Genomic DNA, 16,395 nt, shown 5'->3' on the forward strand with positions numbered 1-16,395 from the left:
CTAGTTATCCAGCAGCACGCGTGCTCAGAATTGATCCATGCACCTGTTTTTTTGCAAATACATCTCTGTCTGAAGCAAATACTAAGAAACATAGAGCAGTGGTTGCTTTTTCTTGTTTGGGAGCTGTACTGTGTACCGCTAATACATTAACCCATAAAATGTATGATTTAGTGTATGTGATGTGGCAGTGCAGATTAAGCAAACCCAGCTCATGGACCCCTTCTGGGCCCGTGCATGGTCTCTGAATATGTTCAAGTAATGCCCCCTGATCCTTTTCAAGAGGGTGTGATGCTCTCACAGGGATGCTTTTCAGGCCATTGTGACGTAAAACGAAGACCAAAAGTGTTGGGTGAAGTGCTTTATGGGAGGACATTGATTCAGGAAGTATCTGCATACACAGTGATGTTTGTTGCCACAATCCGGATGCTTGAGCTTTCGGAAAGCAAAGCTCCACCCTGCTCTCAGTGAAGGAGGATGATATCATGACGGTGGTGCTTACCCAGGACAGAGACCCTAATCCGAGTTCAGCTGTGACAATGAGAGCCATTGCACAGCAACACGCAGCGAGCCAATGCAATATGAAGGGGTCATGTGAGACCGGTGAGCCCGTGGACCTTGTGGATGGTCACAAAGGCATATAAAGTGGAGAGGTGTGGCTCACTGGTTAGAGGCGGCAGACCTGTAAGCAGAGAACTGCCCGGGACCAGGGTTCAATTCCCGACGCGGCAGGGTCGTGGACCAGGGTCAGCGGACTCGATAATTCTCGCCTCAGTGCCTACTCTAACCAGGGATCACACTCGGTAATTCTGGGCATTAAGCTTGCCTCATCTCTACAACGGCCCCCCACAGACGCCGGGGATGCCTGGTTTCACCCTGGAGATACCCAGAAAGGGAGCATCTCACAGGGAAAACCAGGACGGGTTCCCCAGCGGTCTTCAGCACCAGGACACTCGAGTAGAGTAACAGTGCGCTTTACAAGAATCCCACATTTACATTTAAAGTGGCTTACCATAGCCGGAAAGTGTCACTGCGGGAGCATCCTTCACCTAAAAAAGTGCCAAGAGATAGTGACTGTCCCTGTAGTGATTTAATACCAGAGGGAATCAAACCAGTAAAGGTGGATGAAAACCCAGCGTTTAATCGTTTCCACTGAAAAGCAAATAACCCCTTTGGTGGCGTTTTATCAGTTATAATTGGTTTTAACAAAAAAATAGATACCTTGGTTATAGGAATTTTCCCTCCCTCAGCACTTTCACACAACTGCAAGTTCAAAATGGATGGTACTAAATTTTGATTTTCCACTTTATTTAGTCGGACATTTCTGGGTAACCTCATTCGTTGACCTCATCGAGTTCAGCCACCTCAGGCCTCTTTCTTCAATACCACCCGTAATACAACGACTGGCAGAATTCCAGCTTTGCCGACTCCATTTGGCATTTTCATGTTATGTAATGTGCTGCATCACCACTAACAGTAGTGTCCCTCTGTTAGAACTCAGCTATTACCATACTCTCATTAGTGACTAAGCAAAAAGTCCTATAACTGAGCCGGCTTGGGAGTAATGGGTCTCTTTAGAGGGCAAAGCCGGTATAGTTTACCTTGACACCAAGAGCCCATGCTGCATGGCTCTCTGTTCATTTCAGGACCTCAATAAATGCACACCATGACAAGCTATTGTTGCTGCACCTATATCTCTCTCTCCTTCCTATTACAGACAGACCTTGGGCCTACAGAGAGACTGCAGACCCATTCTGGAACCTCGGTGTCCCTGCCAACTTCAGCCACTTGATGTCCCAAATGTATGAGTGTACCCGCCCACTCACATGGGAGATAGAGACTTGTGGTGTTCCTGGGTACTTGAGAGGGAGGCACACACCCTAGCTGAGGCACAGCCTAGGTTCTACCCTGATTGGCCACTATGCACCAACATGGAATGAATCCCGATGATCATCTACTGTTATTTGAGCTAGGCGCCACCTTTGGAGCCACCTTACCTGAGGTTGCCCAACTGGTGCACCGGGTTCAGCGGACAGATGAAGCCTTGAAGGGCTTCCATGTAATCAGGGCGTCTCATCTGCTCCACCAGGAACTTCATCTGCATCTAAGTATGAGGGTGAGGACACAACAGTGGGAAAAGAGAGAACAAATTGAGGGAGGGAGAAAAGGAAATTAAGCAGAAAAATATCGTTATTTTGTAAATACGAACCACAGCAGACCATACGGTCCAGGAGGCTGACGTCTCCACTACAATATTCCAAAGAAAGCAGGCTTATTAAGGCTGTAAGGCAGGGCCTAACTGGTCAATAATGCCCTAGAGTAGTTGGTTCTGTGTAGTCCAGGCAAAGCGGGAGCCAGTTCTACACGCTCTTAGGAAGAGGAGGCGGCTGTGTACTGCCTCTACATGCCAGGTGTATAGTTGGCACCACTCTAGGAAGAAATGCGTTACTTACCTGTAACTGCAGTTATCCAGTATTGGTGTCTTTCATAGATTCACATGCCTGAATCATTCCCCGTCGTCGAGATGGGAGTCCCCGGTACATAGAAAAGTAATGTCCTATAGACATACATAGAGAAAAGTAGGCCTAAGGGCCTTGCCTTAGTAGCCTATCTATGTCCATTTGTAAAAAGGACCAAACTCTAGAAGGTAGCCAATCAGCTACCACCTGCCTCTAGAACCTTCCTGTCAGGAGCCTCAGTCTCTCAGATTTTCGTACGCACCAAGCTAGGTAGGCGTAATATATGATAGAGAGAGAGAGAGAGAGATGAGACCTTCCTGGGGAGGCGGGAGGGTTGCATGTGAATCTATGAAAGACACCAATACTGGATAACTGCAGTTACAGATAAGTAACACATTTCTTATCCAGTATTATGGGTGTATTTCATAGATTCACATGCCTGAATCAGAGTAGCAATCAATACATTATGCACATTTGTGATGGGACAGTATCAGCAGTCTGAGATAATACATATCATGCGACTAGCAACCATCAACAAGTAAACAGAATAAAGAAGTAAATGTGCATACCAGCAAAGGATGGTGGGAAGGAGGAAGGCTCACCTCACTGGAATAGATGGCGAAGTACAGCCTGGCCCACAGCTGCATCCTGCATCAGTTTCGTATCCAGGCAGTAGTGCCTGGTAAATGTGTGCGGTGACTTCCAGGTCGCTGCCCTGCAAATGTCCAGAATTGGCACCCCAGCGAATAGTGCCGCCGATGTGGACACAGCTCTTGTGGAATGAGCTCGGACTTTGTAGTGTAATGGTCGTCCGGCTTTGTCATGGCAAAAGGCAATTGCAGAGGATATCCATCGTGAAATGCTTTGTTTGGAAAGTGGCATGCCTTTTCTTGGTCTGCTGAAAGCGATGAAAAGCTGATTCGTTTTCCTGAAATGCTTTGTTTTGTCCAGGTAAAATTTAAGTAATAACAAATTGAGAGAGAGGGAAAAGGACACTCTTGGTCCCCCTGTTAAATCTTGTAAAACAACAAAAGAGTGTTGTGAGAGAAGTGTGTAAGCACTAGACACAGAGAAGAAATCTCCCTGAAGAATTCACAGTGGAAATCAGCCGGTTTTTTTTTAGGAAGCCCTCACTCACCACCCTGGGTGGTGACATGCTCCATCATCGGGCCCACCAGGAGAAGCCGAATGCCTCCCTGGTGTGCTACAACGCCAGATTACTGCGGAGCAGGTTCTTTGTGGCAAAAGTGTCAAAAAGAAATGTGAATTAAAAATGTCAGAAACTGTACCATACGGAAATTTTTTTATTCAATGGGCAGTTTGACATAAGTAAAATATGTGTGGGAAACTTACCAGTTAATGACTCGGTTGTTTCCACTTAAAGTGGGGTCAACATGTTTCTGCCCGTCTATGTGTCATTTACTGGGCTTTCATCAGGACCATCAGGTGGTGTACCTCGGCGGTACGGGCGCGCTAAGGCCCACCCTTACCAGAGGACGTGAAAGTTAAAAACAAGTGTGTAAAATAAAGTGCAAAAACCAAACAAAAGCGATAATGGCACACCGCCCGCAACGCCTGCCACCCGTTTTGCACCTAGCGTCTCCTGCTACCGGACCCCGGGGTCCGGTAGCAGGAGACGCTAGGTGCAAAACGGGTGGCAGGCGTTGCGGACGGTGTGCCATTGTCGCTTCCCCCCCCTCCCGAGACCCATGGGGTGTGGATCTTGTGCATTACAAACAGTACAGGGACCTCAAATTGAAGGTTTCCCATCACTTTTGTTTGGTTTTTGCACTTTATTTTACACACTTGTTTATAACTTTCACGTCCTCTGGTAAGGGTGGGCCTTAGCGCGCCCGTACCGCTGAGGTACACCACCTGACGGTCCTGATGAAAGCCCAGTAAATGACACATAGACGGGCAGAAACATGTTGACCCCACTTTAAGTGGAAACAACCGAGTCATTAACTGGTAAGTTTCCCACACATATTTTACTTATGTCAAACTGACCATTGAATAAAAAAAAATCCGTATGGTACAGTTTCTGACATTTTTAATTCACATTTCTTTTTGACACTTTTGCCACAAAGAACCTGCTCCGCAGTAATCTGGCGTTGTAGCACACCAGGGAGGCATTCGGCTTCTCCTGGTGGGCCCGATGATGAAGCATGTCACCACCCAGGGTGGTGAGTGAGGGCTTCCTAAAAAAAAAATAACGCTGATTTCCACTGTGACTTCTTCAGGGAGATTTCTTCTCTGTGTCTAGTGCTTACACACTTCTCTCACGACACTCTTTTGTTGTTTTACAGGTAAAATTTAAGACATCTCTTTAGGTCCAAAGAGTGTAGGGATCTTTCAGCTGCAGTACTAGGATTTGGGAAGAATGATCGGAGGACTAGTGGTTCATTTAAATGGAAGTCCGTGGGGACCTTAGGAATGAAGCGAGGATTAGTCCTTAAAATCACTCTATCTTCCTTGAACTGCATGAAGGGATCATGTATGGAAAGAGCTTGTAGCTCGCTGACCCGTCTCGCTGTGGTCAGAGCTAAAAGTAGGGCTGTTTTCCATGAAATGTATTTGATATCAGCCCTATGGATGGGCTCAAACCGGTGTTTCATCAATTGGTTGAGTACCACATTAAGGTGCCATGTTGGTGGAACTCTGCGTGGCCGAGGAAAGGATCTGTAGAGCCCTTTAAGGAATTGCTTTATTAATCTGTGGGACCAGAGAGAGGGTCCTATGGAAGTTCTTGTAAAGCGGGAGATTGCTGCCAGATGAACTCTGATAGAGGCATGGGCAAGTCCTGATTGTGCCAGGTGTAATAAATATGGTAGGAGCTGCTCCGGAGTGATCCGAAAGGGATGGAGATCTTTGTCCATACACCAAACGAAAAAAGCGTTTCCATTTCAAGGAATAAGTTTTGTTTGTGCGGTCTGCTCTTGCCTTCGCTAGGACATCCTTGCACTCCTGCAGAATGTTTAGTAGGTAGAACTCTCGGTACTCAGGAGCCATGCCGATAATCTGAGAGATTTCAGATTCGGGTGGAGTACTTGGCCTTCGGACATCGTGAGTAGGGATGGATGCTGGCCCAGATGGATTGATGGTTGGACTGAGAGGCGATGGAGGTCCGTGAACCAATGCTGCCTCGGCCAGTACGGAGCAATGAGAATCAGTGTGCAGTGCTCCGTTTTCATTTTCCGAATGACTCTTGTTATCAGGGGAAATGGCGGAAATGCGTACGCAAACACGTTGCGCCAGGCGATGGAAAATGCATTTCCTAGTGACCGCGATTGGGGATGCCAGCTTGCGAAGGTGTGGCATTTGGCGTTCTCCCTGGTGGCAAAGAGGTCGATCTGCGGTCTCCCCCATTTCGAGAAAATGTCGTTCAGCACTTTTTGGTTGAGTTCCCATTCGTGGGACAGAGACCTCTGTCTGCTCAGAGCGTCCGCTATGACGTTGTCCTTGCCTGGGACATACTCTGCTGTTAGCTTGATATTGTGGAGTACTAGCCAGTTCCAAATTTTTTGCGATTTGCGAGGTAGTGTCAGCAAACGTGTCCCTCCCTGCTTGTTCAAGTAGTGCATTGTTGTTGTGTTGTCCGTTCTTACAAGCACTGCTGAGTCTTTGATGCGCGGGAGGAAGGCCTGGAGAGATAGGAAAACTGCCCTCAGTTCTAGGAGGTTGATGTGGAGTTTCCTCTCTTGGTCTGTCCACTTGCCACTGATTTGCAATTCTTGGAGGACTGCTCCCCATCCTTCTAGAGAGGCATCTGTAGTTATGACATGTGGAATTGCAGGCAGCAGGAACGTTAGTCCTTGCGATAGGTTCGTGGGTGTCCTCCACCAGAGTAAGGCCTTGGTGATTTGTTGAGTAATCACGATGTGATCCTCGAAAGAGCCTGTACACTGAGTCCACTGCTTGGTCAAGGCCTCTTGGAGGGGGCGCATTCTGAGCCGACAGTGAGGAATGAGTAGTATACACGAGGACATCATCCCTAGGAGGGACTTGAAAGTACGGACTCGGATGGTGTTCCTCGAAGTCACTGCGGTGGCCAGAGTAATTAGTTTGTGTTTCCTTTCCTGAGATGGGAATGCTTTTGAAGATGTCGTATTTAGAGTTGCCCCTAGGAATGTTATAACTCTGGAGGGCTGTACGGTTGACTTCTCGTGATTGAGTGTCAGGCCCAGCTTTTTGAAAATATTGAGACAGGCGTTGGAAGACATTTGTGCGCCTGCCATAAATGGTGCTTTCACCAGCCAGTCGTCCAGGTAGGGGAAGACCTGGTGTTCTTGCTGACGTAGGAAAGCTGACACTGGAGAGAGGCACTTTGTGAAAATGTGAGGTGCCGATTTGAGGCCGAATGGGAGGACACAGAATTGGTAGTGCTGACCTGCTACTGCGAATCTTAGGAATTTTGTGTGGCGCCTGTGTATTGGGATGTGGTAATATGCGTCTTGCAGGTCTAAAGACGTCATAAAGTCTCCTTCCTCTAGAGATCCCAAGATTTCCTGAATGGTCACCATCCGAAACGATTGGCTCTTCAAGAATGTATTGAGTGCCCCGAGATCTAGTATGGGCCTCCATTTCTTCCTTTTCTGTTGTATTAGAAAGAAGCGGGAATAAAATCCCTTCCCTTTTTGAGCTGATGGGACTCGCTCTATTGCTCCTTTCTTCAACATTGATGAAATTTCTTGAAGGAGTAATCGTAGGTGTCTGTGTTGAATCTTGCGAGGAGGAGTTATCGGGGGGATTTAACTGAATTCCAATGAGTGTCCGTGTTGGATTAATTGGAGCACCCACCGATCCGTTGTTATTGATCTCCAATTGTGGAGGAAGTGTGTCAGTTTGCCTCCAATTTTGAAAGAACGAGATGGTGGAGGGACTGGCTGTTGGAAACGGTCATTGGCGTCCGCCGGCTGGTTTCCTCTGGGTTTTTCCTCTGAAGTTTGATCTCCCGTAGGAGGTCTGGCGACCTTGTTGCCGTTGCTGGTATTGTGATCGGCTTTGATTATAGGAGTATGAGGATTTTGCTTGGTATGATCCTCTGTAAGAGGGCTGACCTCTACCCCTGTTCCCTCGAAAGGACTGGTTTTTGAACTGTAACGTGCCAAGAGCTCGTGCCGTGTCTGTATCTTTTTTGATTGCCTGTAGGGCCTCGTCTATTTTCTCACCAAATAGGTGTTGTCCGTCATAGGGCATGTCTAGGACCTTAGTTTGGACTTCTTGGCGGAAGGATGTTGCTTTGAGCCACCCGTGCCTTTGCAAAACTGCTGCACCTGCCAGCTGTCTGAAGCCTGTCATTGCGACATCTACAGCACAATCGATCATTTCTGCGGCTGACGTTTGTCCCTCCTTTAGGAGCGATTGAACCTCCTCCTTTAATTCTTCAGGTATTTCTGTCAGGTATGGGACAATGTCTTCCCACAATTGCCTGTTGTATCTCCCTAGTAGCGCAATGGCGTTAGCTACTTTGATAGTCATGGCTGACGTGGTTGAAAAACGTTTGCCGATGCCGTCTAGTTTCCTGCCCTCCTTGTCTGGTGGTGCTGACAGTGGAGAGGACGGGTTCCTAGAGTTCTTTTGAGCCGCCTGGGTGACGACAGAATCTGGTTTGGGATGTGCATTAAGGCAAGTAGGTGCTGTTGTTGGTGCCTTATACTTCTTATCCAGTCTGGGCACCACTATGGAGACCGATGCTGGTGTTTGCATCAATTGCTGACCTTGTTCCCATATGTGATCAATTATGGGAATTGATCTGGCTGTCTTTTTGATCGGATCTTTAAAATCATGTAGGAAACAGTCTGTTTCATGTGATTCCATAGTCATGTGGAATCTCGTGGCTGCTCTTTCCACCAAATTGTGGAATCCGCCAATGTCCACCGGTGGGGATTCCGAAGTATGGGGTTCAGGTGTGGCCGGAGAATGAGCGATATAATCCTCATCATCTGTTATTGGACAGGTCGTCCCGTACCTCCCCTTCTTCTGGTTCCTCGCCCTCGTCGTCAGAGGACTGAACATTATGAACCGTTTCTCTCTCCTGAGGGATATCCAAAGGTGGTGGTCTTGTCTTTGGAGATGGGTGCGATCTGGATGATGCTGGAGATTTCTCCGTTGAAGGGGCCGCTGGTGATCAAATCTGATTTTTTCCATGGCGTCGACAATGTTGTCGACGGTGCTGACGCCGATTGTTTTTCAATTGTCGACGGTGAGGTTGTCGGCGTTCCCTTCGTCGACGGTCCCTTCGTCGACGGTCCCTCCGTCGACGGTGTGGTCGTCGACGGTACCTTCGTCTTCGACGGTGTGGTCGTCGACGGTACCTTCGTCGTCGACGGTGTGCCCGTCGACAGTGCCTTCGCCGTCGACGGCATGCTCGTCGACGGTGTCTTCGACGTCGACGATGCCTTTACCGTCGTCAATGTCTTCGTCGACGGTGCGCCAGATGTCGATGGCGCCTTCGTCGGCGATGCAGGCGTCGACGGTGTCATCGTCGACGATGCCGTCGACGGAACTTTAAGCAACGTCGATTGCTTTTTTATAAGTATAATCGATGACAGTGGCTTACGCGCCGTCGACGATTGAGTTGTCGTCGTCGTCGATGAAGAGGCTGACGACGCTATCGTCGTTGACACCGTGGTCATTGATGTGGAGACATAGGCTGTTTTTCTTAAAGAAAGCGTTGACGAACTCGTCGTTGATTACTGAGTTGGCTTTCTGAAGGTGGGAACCTCTTTTTCAGACGTGACGGAATGTACCTCAGAAGACTTTGTGGTAGTCTTTTTAGGAGGAACGTCTGTAGGGCTAGGGGAAGCAACCCTTGGCCTCTTCATGGATAGTTTTGATGAAACTGAAGCCATTTCACCATCCTCCGAAGACAGTACATCATCTCTGGTTTTGAGTCTGTTCAACCAGAGGAGCAGTCTTCCTTCTCTGTCTTTAAGTGTCTTTGTAGAGAATGTTCTACAAATTCTACATTCTTTAGGAGAATGATCAGGATAAAGACAGTAGAGGCAAGTTTCATGCTTGTCATCGACGTGCAGCCTCTTCTTACCACAAGATGAACAGGCTCTGAAAAGCCCTTTCTTCTGCTGATCAGCCATTGTGTGTTGAAGAAAATATCCAATTTCTGTGAGGAAAAGAGATAAATCTAGGAAACTTGAGGAGAACTCAGGTGGAGACTCCCTAGCACAACGTGCAGTAGAAAATCTGAGAGACTGAGGCTCCTGACAGGAAGGTTCTAGAGGGAGGTGGTAGCTGATTGGCTACCTTCTAGAGTTTGGTCCTTTTTACAAAAGGACATAGATAGGCTACTAAGGCAAGGCCCTTAGGCCTACTTTTCTCTATGTATGTCTATAGGACATTACTTTTCTATGTACCGGGGACTCCCATCTCGACGACGGGGAATGATTCAGGCATGTGAATCTATGAAAGAGACCCATAATACTGGATAACAGGAGTGTTGGCTCAGCTCTCATCAGAGACAGGTGGGCTGGGTCAGCACTGCTCTAGGGCAGGGGGTTACTGGTTCTGTACTGCAGGAGAGAAGAGGGTATTGATTCTGCACTGCCCTCGGACAGGGGATTCAGTTTTTTCCTGCCCAAGGGCAACCATAAGGGTGCCTTTCCTGCACGACTTTATTTAGAGGGTATCTGTTTTGTACAATCCTATGGAAAAGGGAGGTTAGTATCTACAGATCTGTATTGTCTGGAATTGGTACAGTACCACCTTTGGAGAATGGGGGCCTTGTTTATCTACTCAATGACAAAGGACCCTGGCTCAGTACTGTTCCAGGCAGATTATGGTGCTCTGACTGGCTTACTGGATGAATTCCACAACTGCAGGGTGTCAGCGCCTGCACTACCATAGGGCAGAGGGGGTGGTCTAACTTCCCCTACCTTCACCCTACCTTCTGGGTCTCATCCTTCTTCTCTTGCTTCAAGATGTCCGTCAGGTTGATGAGCTTCTCCATGGCCTCCACTTGCCGGTTAAGGTGCTTCAGGTACATGCCGCAACCCCGGCAGAAGGCCTCCAGCATCAGGCCAAAGCGCTGGCTCACCGTTTTGCTGTGCATCTCCGACCTGGGAAACATAGAAACAAAATGAGTTATTTCTGATAAATAAACCTGGTGTCCCCAACGTTCCGACACATAGGCGCTAAAGAAGGAGATATGGAAACTCTGGTATGGTAAATTAACCTTTAATGCCAGCCTTCCATTCCTCTTGGTTTCGCACCGGGACACTCTTGAGTATCTGTGTGCTTTATAAAATAAAAATAACATAACCATTGAATGGAGTCAGATATGTCTGCAGGCTGCACCGTGCAAAGAACAGTAGGAGAGATGCAGACTGAAGTGCACTTCTAGAGATATAAAAGAGTGCAGTGCATATGCCAGCCATGTGCTGCTGTCCCCTACTCTTCTCTACCAATGAACTTGCAGGACAGATTCACCTGTGCTGAGGTTGGTCCTCCGAATGAGGACTGGCTCCATCGCTTTGTGGCCAGGCATCCAAGATGGCCCCATGGTTTTCACTGAAGCAGGATAGCATGAACAGAGGTACATTGGAATAGTGTGCTTGTGGAGGAACCTTTTAGGCCACTTCATACCATCAGTATATCCTAGATTGTTTTTCACTGTGAAGGGGTGCCATATTGGGAGGACTTTTTCCAACTTTAATATGTTGAAAGTCTGCATGAATCCGACTTTCTGGAGGATCAAGAGGCATGGCCTAGCCTGTTGCTTGGTAACTGTACTAGCTGCTTTCAGGTGGCTCAGCAAGTTAATTTGCAGACAATTTAATGTGATCTTTTGACTATAAAAGAAAAGAAAATGTGCGTATTGATGAGAAATATAATCTTGGTTGTGACCTATTTCAACCTAAATCTCTGATCTCTTGTTCTTTTAGCGTCAGTGTTAAATTTGTTATAAATCAAGTCCTCACGTTAATGAGTGTGCTTTGCCGAGGACATACACGTAGTGGTATTCATGTGCATCATGCCTGTGTCGCATCATAGCACTTTGCGTGGTTTTCCATCCTCTGACCGGCGCCAGGTACCATAGAGTTGGATCTAGAGGCCCGCTGGGGCCTTTGTACCACTGAAGCTGCGCCAGCTGTGGGCTTCGGCTGCACAATGCACTGGCTCTGGCGGTGTTCATTCTCACTGAGCTATGGCACTAAAGAAAGATGAAGAATAAGGCACTTTATGAGGCCTATTGTGAAAATCTATCATTAACCTTGAAGCTCATGAAACCACACTCATTGTACACCATGAAATGCAGGTGCAAAGGTTTAGTGTTGACCACAGGATACAGATGGGACTGCTCCACCCGCACATGGGTATTAAGATGTGAGAACGCGGCTGCACCTGCTGAAATTCAGCAAATACACATATGTAAAATGCAAAGTTCATTTTTGTGTCATTATCAAACCTAACCCTCCATGCAAGACCCATAACCAGCCCTTCGCAGCCTACTTACTTGAGGTGCCAGAAAAAGAAGTGGCCAATCCTCTGGTTGGTCAGCGCCTTCTTGATGAGGAATCGTGCCAGGGGGTTATCCAGATACTGCTCGTACTTCAGCACCTGAGCAAGGGATGGGAAAAGAGCGGGTAAAGATTGGTACAGCATCCACAGGACTGGAGAGGCAGGGATCAGGTTGGACACAACTTGCAGGCAGCTTCTCTCCAAGGACTGGGTCAGAATGGGCAATGCTTGCAGTCTGGTTCTGTGCAAGAACTATACAGACAATTGTTAAAGGTGAACACTGCTTGCAAGCGGCAGCTTTGCAAGGACTGAACAGACCGTGATCAGGATGGGTGCCACTTGCGGGCAGTATCTGAGTAAGGACTGGGCAGAAAGGGGTCCGTATAGGCACAGCTTACAGACAGCATCTGTGTAAGGACTCAACAGACAATGGCCAAGGTACAGACCGGCATGGACTAGACAGACAGTGGTGAGGCTGGCACTGCATTCAGGCAGCATCTGTGCAAGGACTGAACAGATAGGAGTCAAAGGTACACATCAGCAAGTAGTGGGCAAGCAGTGGTCAGTTTATGCAATGCATGCAAGCAGGAAAGTCTGGGCTGACAATGTCAGGACAGGCACTGCTGGAAGGGGGCACCTGTGCAAGGACTGGACAGACTGGGATCAAGCTGGGCACTGCATTCAGGCAGCATCTGTGCAAGGACTGAACAGAGAGGAGTCAAATGTACACAGCAGCAAGTAGTGGACAAGCAGTGGTCAGGTTAGGCAATGAATGCTAGCCACATCCCTGGAATGTCTGGACAGACGTCAGGACAGGCACTGCTGGAAGGTAGCATCTGTGCAAGGACTGGACAGACAGGGGGCACGCAGGGCCTTGCACTGCACGCATTCAGCATCTGTACAAGGATTGGGCCACTGTCAGAAAAGACACCAGAATCAGCAGCACTTGTGCAAGGACTGGAGAGGTCTGGAAGCACATGCAGGCAGAATGTATGGAAAGTCTGGGCAGACAGGGTCAGGATGGGTACTACTGGAAGGCAGAATAGGTACAGGGCTGGACAGGCAGGGGTTAAGATGGGTGCTATAATCAGGAAACATCTGTGCAAAGACTGGACTCAGTATGGGCACTGCATGCAACATCTGTACAAGGACAGGCCAGACAGAGGTTTCAGATGTGCACCACAGGCAAGCAGCATCTGTGCAAGATCGGACAAACAGGGGTCATGATCAGCAACGCATGCAGCATCTGTACAAGGATTAGACATGTGTTAGGCTGGAAACTGCACGCTGGTAGTCTGTGCAAGGGCTGGACAGATAACGGTCAGGATGAGCAGAGCATGAAGCAGCATCTGTGCTAGCACTGGACAGTTGGGTAAGGATGGGCAAATCTTGTAGTCAGCATGTGTAAGGGGCAGACTCCTAGTCAGAGGGGGCACAACAGTGGGAGGCACGAGTGGGCGCAAGTAATGGGTTTGTAGTGAGGGTGAGTAGGCCCATAGCAGCAACAATACTCTTTGTGGGGCAGGACAGCCAGGGCACCACTACACTTGGCACATTCCATCTGGCCTGGGACCATGGCAGTGGGTAGACAATCAGATGCCAAACACCTCACCAAAAGCTTTATTGCTCCCTTTGACCATTTACTGTTTGGAGCACCTCCATCGCCTGCTCCTACCTCAATGCGCCCATTCCTCCCTTGAGCCCTTGGTACCTGGACGAGCTGGATGAGATACTGTGACAGCTTGTCATCCGTCAGGCCCTTCACCAAGCACTTCAAGGCAAACTCTCGCACCACTGGATCTGGAAAGTTGCAATCGAGCAGCTCCAGCGAGAGCTCGGGTTTGATGAGCGGCCACTCTCTCAACAGGCAGTACATCTGAAAGAGGAGAGCGGGACACAGTGAGGTATGAGGCACCAGAGACCTCAAAAGGCAGAAGACAGAGAAGGAACAGTGTACCACAGAGAGCACTCAACAGGCAGGACTGCACCAACAACAGTGACATGCAGAGTTTGAACCAACAGAAGAACCCTTCCTTCCAACTAGCAGACACACACATGAAACAGACCTACCCAAAATTCACTTGAGGCAAATTCAAGAAATACACTCAACCAACGGTCGGTCTTTATTGCACCTGATTACAGCTGTGCATAATGACAACTGGACAAAGGTCATCTTGTCCAGCCTGAAAGAAGTCTCCCCCAAAGTACACATGGGTAAGGGCGTAAAACAAGGTTGCGTATTGGCTCCATTACTCTTTTCCCTTTACATAGTAGATTTATCGAACTACCTGAATCTTTCGGAAGGCTTACCACAAAAACTGGGTGGCTTGCCTATCACTTACCTTTCCTACGCTGGCGATTTGGTGCTCCTTTCTTTAACCCCCTTGGGGTCTCCAGGTCCAACTAACTAACTTGAATTTATTGAACCTTGCACAAGACCTTACCATCAAAGCCTCCAGATTAAACATTCTAGCATTTGGGAAGATGGGAAATAGTCTAGAATGGCCTATAGGGAATCACCCAATTGGACTGGTCTTCACTTACCAGCACCTTGGTGCTGCAATTGACTCCAAACTCACCTGGGCTGACCGCTCATCATGACCAAGTAAAAACATTGTGAACTGCACCAAGTGATTTAACTATAGAGCGACATCGTGTTCTTCAGCATCCCCACCGTGTGACACAAGAGGGGTGCTCTCTCTGCCAGATTTGGGGCGATGAAGCAAGAGGAGGTGTCACCTCCACTGACAGGCAAGCCCTTACCCAACCTGGGAGGAGACAACTGCTGGAGATGAAGATCTGCTCACAATCCGGGCCAAAGGTTGCAACTTTCAAGACCGAGCTCCCGACTAGGAGGGCTGCAACGCTGATCTCCGACCAGTGACTCGTGTGCCACGCGAGGCGGTCGTGGACCAGCATCATCCAATCTGTTGTTACCGGAGCAGGTTTGCAGAATGCACCCACCAGTGCTAAAAGAGATGCATCTTCAAAGAGGAGGTAAAGTAGGGCCAAGCTGTGAAAAGCCTGAGAGACTGACCTCGACTGAACTTTATACTTTGCCAATATGATATCATGGTGGCATGAACTGTTGAACTGATTTAAACATTAATCAATGGGAGTCATCCAGAGTGAACTGCACCTGTGCATAATTAATGGTTATTTAAATACTTCATACAAGGGACTGTAGACATTAGGTGAACTCCTAAGAGATTTAAACCCTGTAACTGTATCCAGATATAACTGTAGTATCTCCTTTTCCTGTGAAATTAGTATACTTTTTTTTACTAAGGTAAGCACTGGGCAGTACAATACATTATTGTGTCTATTGAGTTATGAGCTCTTGTGCCACACACAACTGTGATGAACATTTGACTGCTTGCGCTCGCTCTCTTGAGAGTCAAGTGTGGAAGGTCTTTACTTGGCTCAGTTTACAGAGCAAATTAGGGCAGACCCAAGACACCAGTAGCAACTGAGCTCAACAATCAGGACTGTGTGCCAGTAGGCCCTGTTTTCCCTCTCACCATCTAGACACTAGGGTTTTCCTGGTGAAATGTATTTGGGAAAACCCCTACTTGATGTTTTCCTGCAAAAATGTAATTGACATTTGTATGAAAGTTCTGTTTCAACCCAAATCAGAATTACAAAGGCAATTGGAGCCTAACAGGTGACCTTTTCATGCACATCTCAAACGAAAGATGCACATGCAAGGCAGAGCTGGGAATGTTGCATCCTTTGGCCAGACGGATTAAGTAAACCTCAAACAGGGGGGCTCAGTTGTGGGAGGCAGGACTGGCCTTTGCATTAGTTAGCTTTTCTTATTGTGCAGAAAAGCTATTTAGGAGTTTATTTGGGACCCAGCTGCCCATTACTTTTGGTATTCCTAAAACTAATTCAGTCTAAACTCTGGCACAGAGACCAACTGCTTGGCTGATGGACAATATGCAATTTCTTCCAGATTCTATTGCTTCCTTTTGATTCTGTTCACATTTCTGATTATTTATGTCTGAAATGCCCCCCACAGAGCAACTTTCAAGTAGCTTCTCTTACTACTGCTTATTAACCAGGGGGGTCCTCTGCATGTCCCAGTATGGCTGCACAGTTCCCCTGTTTTACTGTTCGGGCAGCTGAGATAGGTTTATTCCAGATCCAGTAACAGCTTGTCAAATTATAAATCATATTCAAATATGCTCAGCTTGCATGTTCATACTGTCTTTAAAACATATGAAACAGGTGCACCACAGAGGTAACTTAAGGTGTCCCAGAGTGAAAGAGAAGCACAGGTGCCCTTTACAAAATATAAAGCTACTATTATCTCAAGGGTCAGGCAGTACAAGTATTTGTTGAAGATTAAACCCTCTTAAACTCTTGGCCACCAAATAGAATTTATTTTGTGGATCAATATAAGAAAGGGACTAAATGAGGTTGAAACACTCACACCTCTCGAAGGGGCAGTTTTTAGTTACCC

General features: G+C 47.7%; 1 protein-coding gene across 3 annotated transcripts in view; it reads right to left on the bottom strand.

Annotated features, from left to right (window-relative positions):
- LOC144799602 (phosphatidylinositol 4,5-bisphosphate 3-kinase catalytic subunit alpha isoform-like) overlaps window positions 1-16,395 on the bottom strand; it is a 308,439-nt gene that overhangs the window by 96,656 nt on the left and 195,388 nt on the right. For all 3 annotated transcript variants that reach the window (XM_078671001.1, XM_078670999.1, XM_078671000.1), the window contains 4 exons: window positions 13,642-13,806; window positions 11,926-12,029; window positions 10,357-10,528; window positions 1,995-2,101 (listed from right to left, as the gene is read on the bottom strand). In XM_078671001.1, the coding sequence (XP_078527127.1) occupies window positions 1,995-2,101; window positions 10,357-10,528; window positions 11,926-12,029; window positions 13,642-13,806 (548 nt within the window). The remainder of the gene's footprint in view (window positions 1-1,994; window positions 2,102-10,356; window positions 10,529-11,925; window positions 12,030-13,641; window positions 13,807-16,395) is intronic.

The sequence above is a fragment of the Lissotriton helveticus genome, chromosome 12, assembly GCF_964261635.1.
Source record: "Lissotriton helveticus chromosome 12, aLisHel1.1, whole genome shotgun sequence".
In the NCBI taxonomy this organism is placed as follows: Eukaryota; Metazoa; Chordata; class Amphibia; order Caudata; family Salamandridae; genus Lissotriton; species Lissotriton helveticus.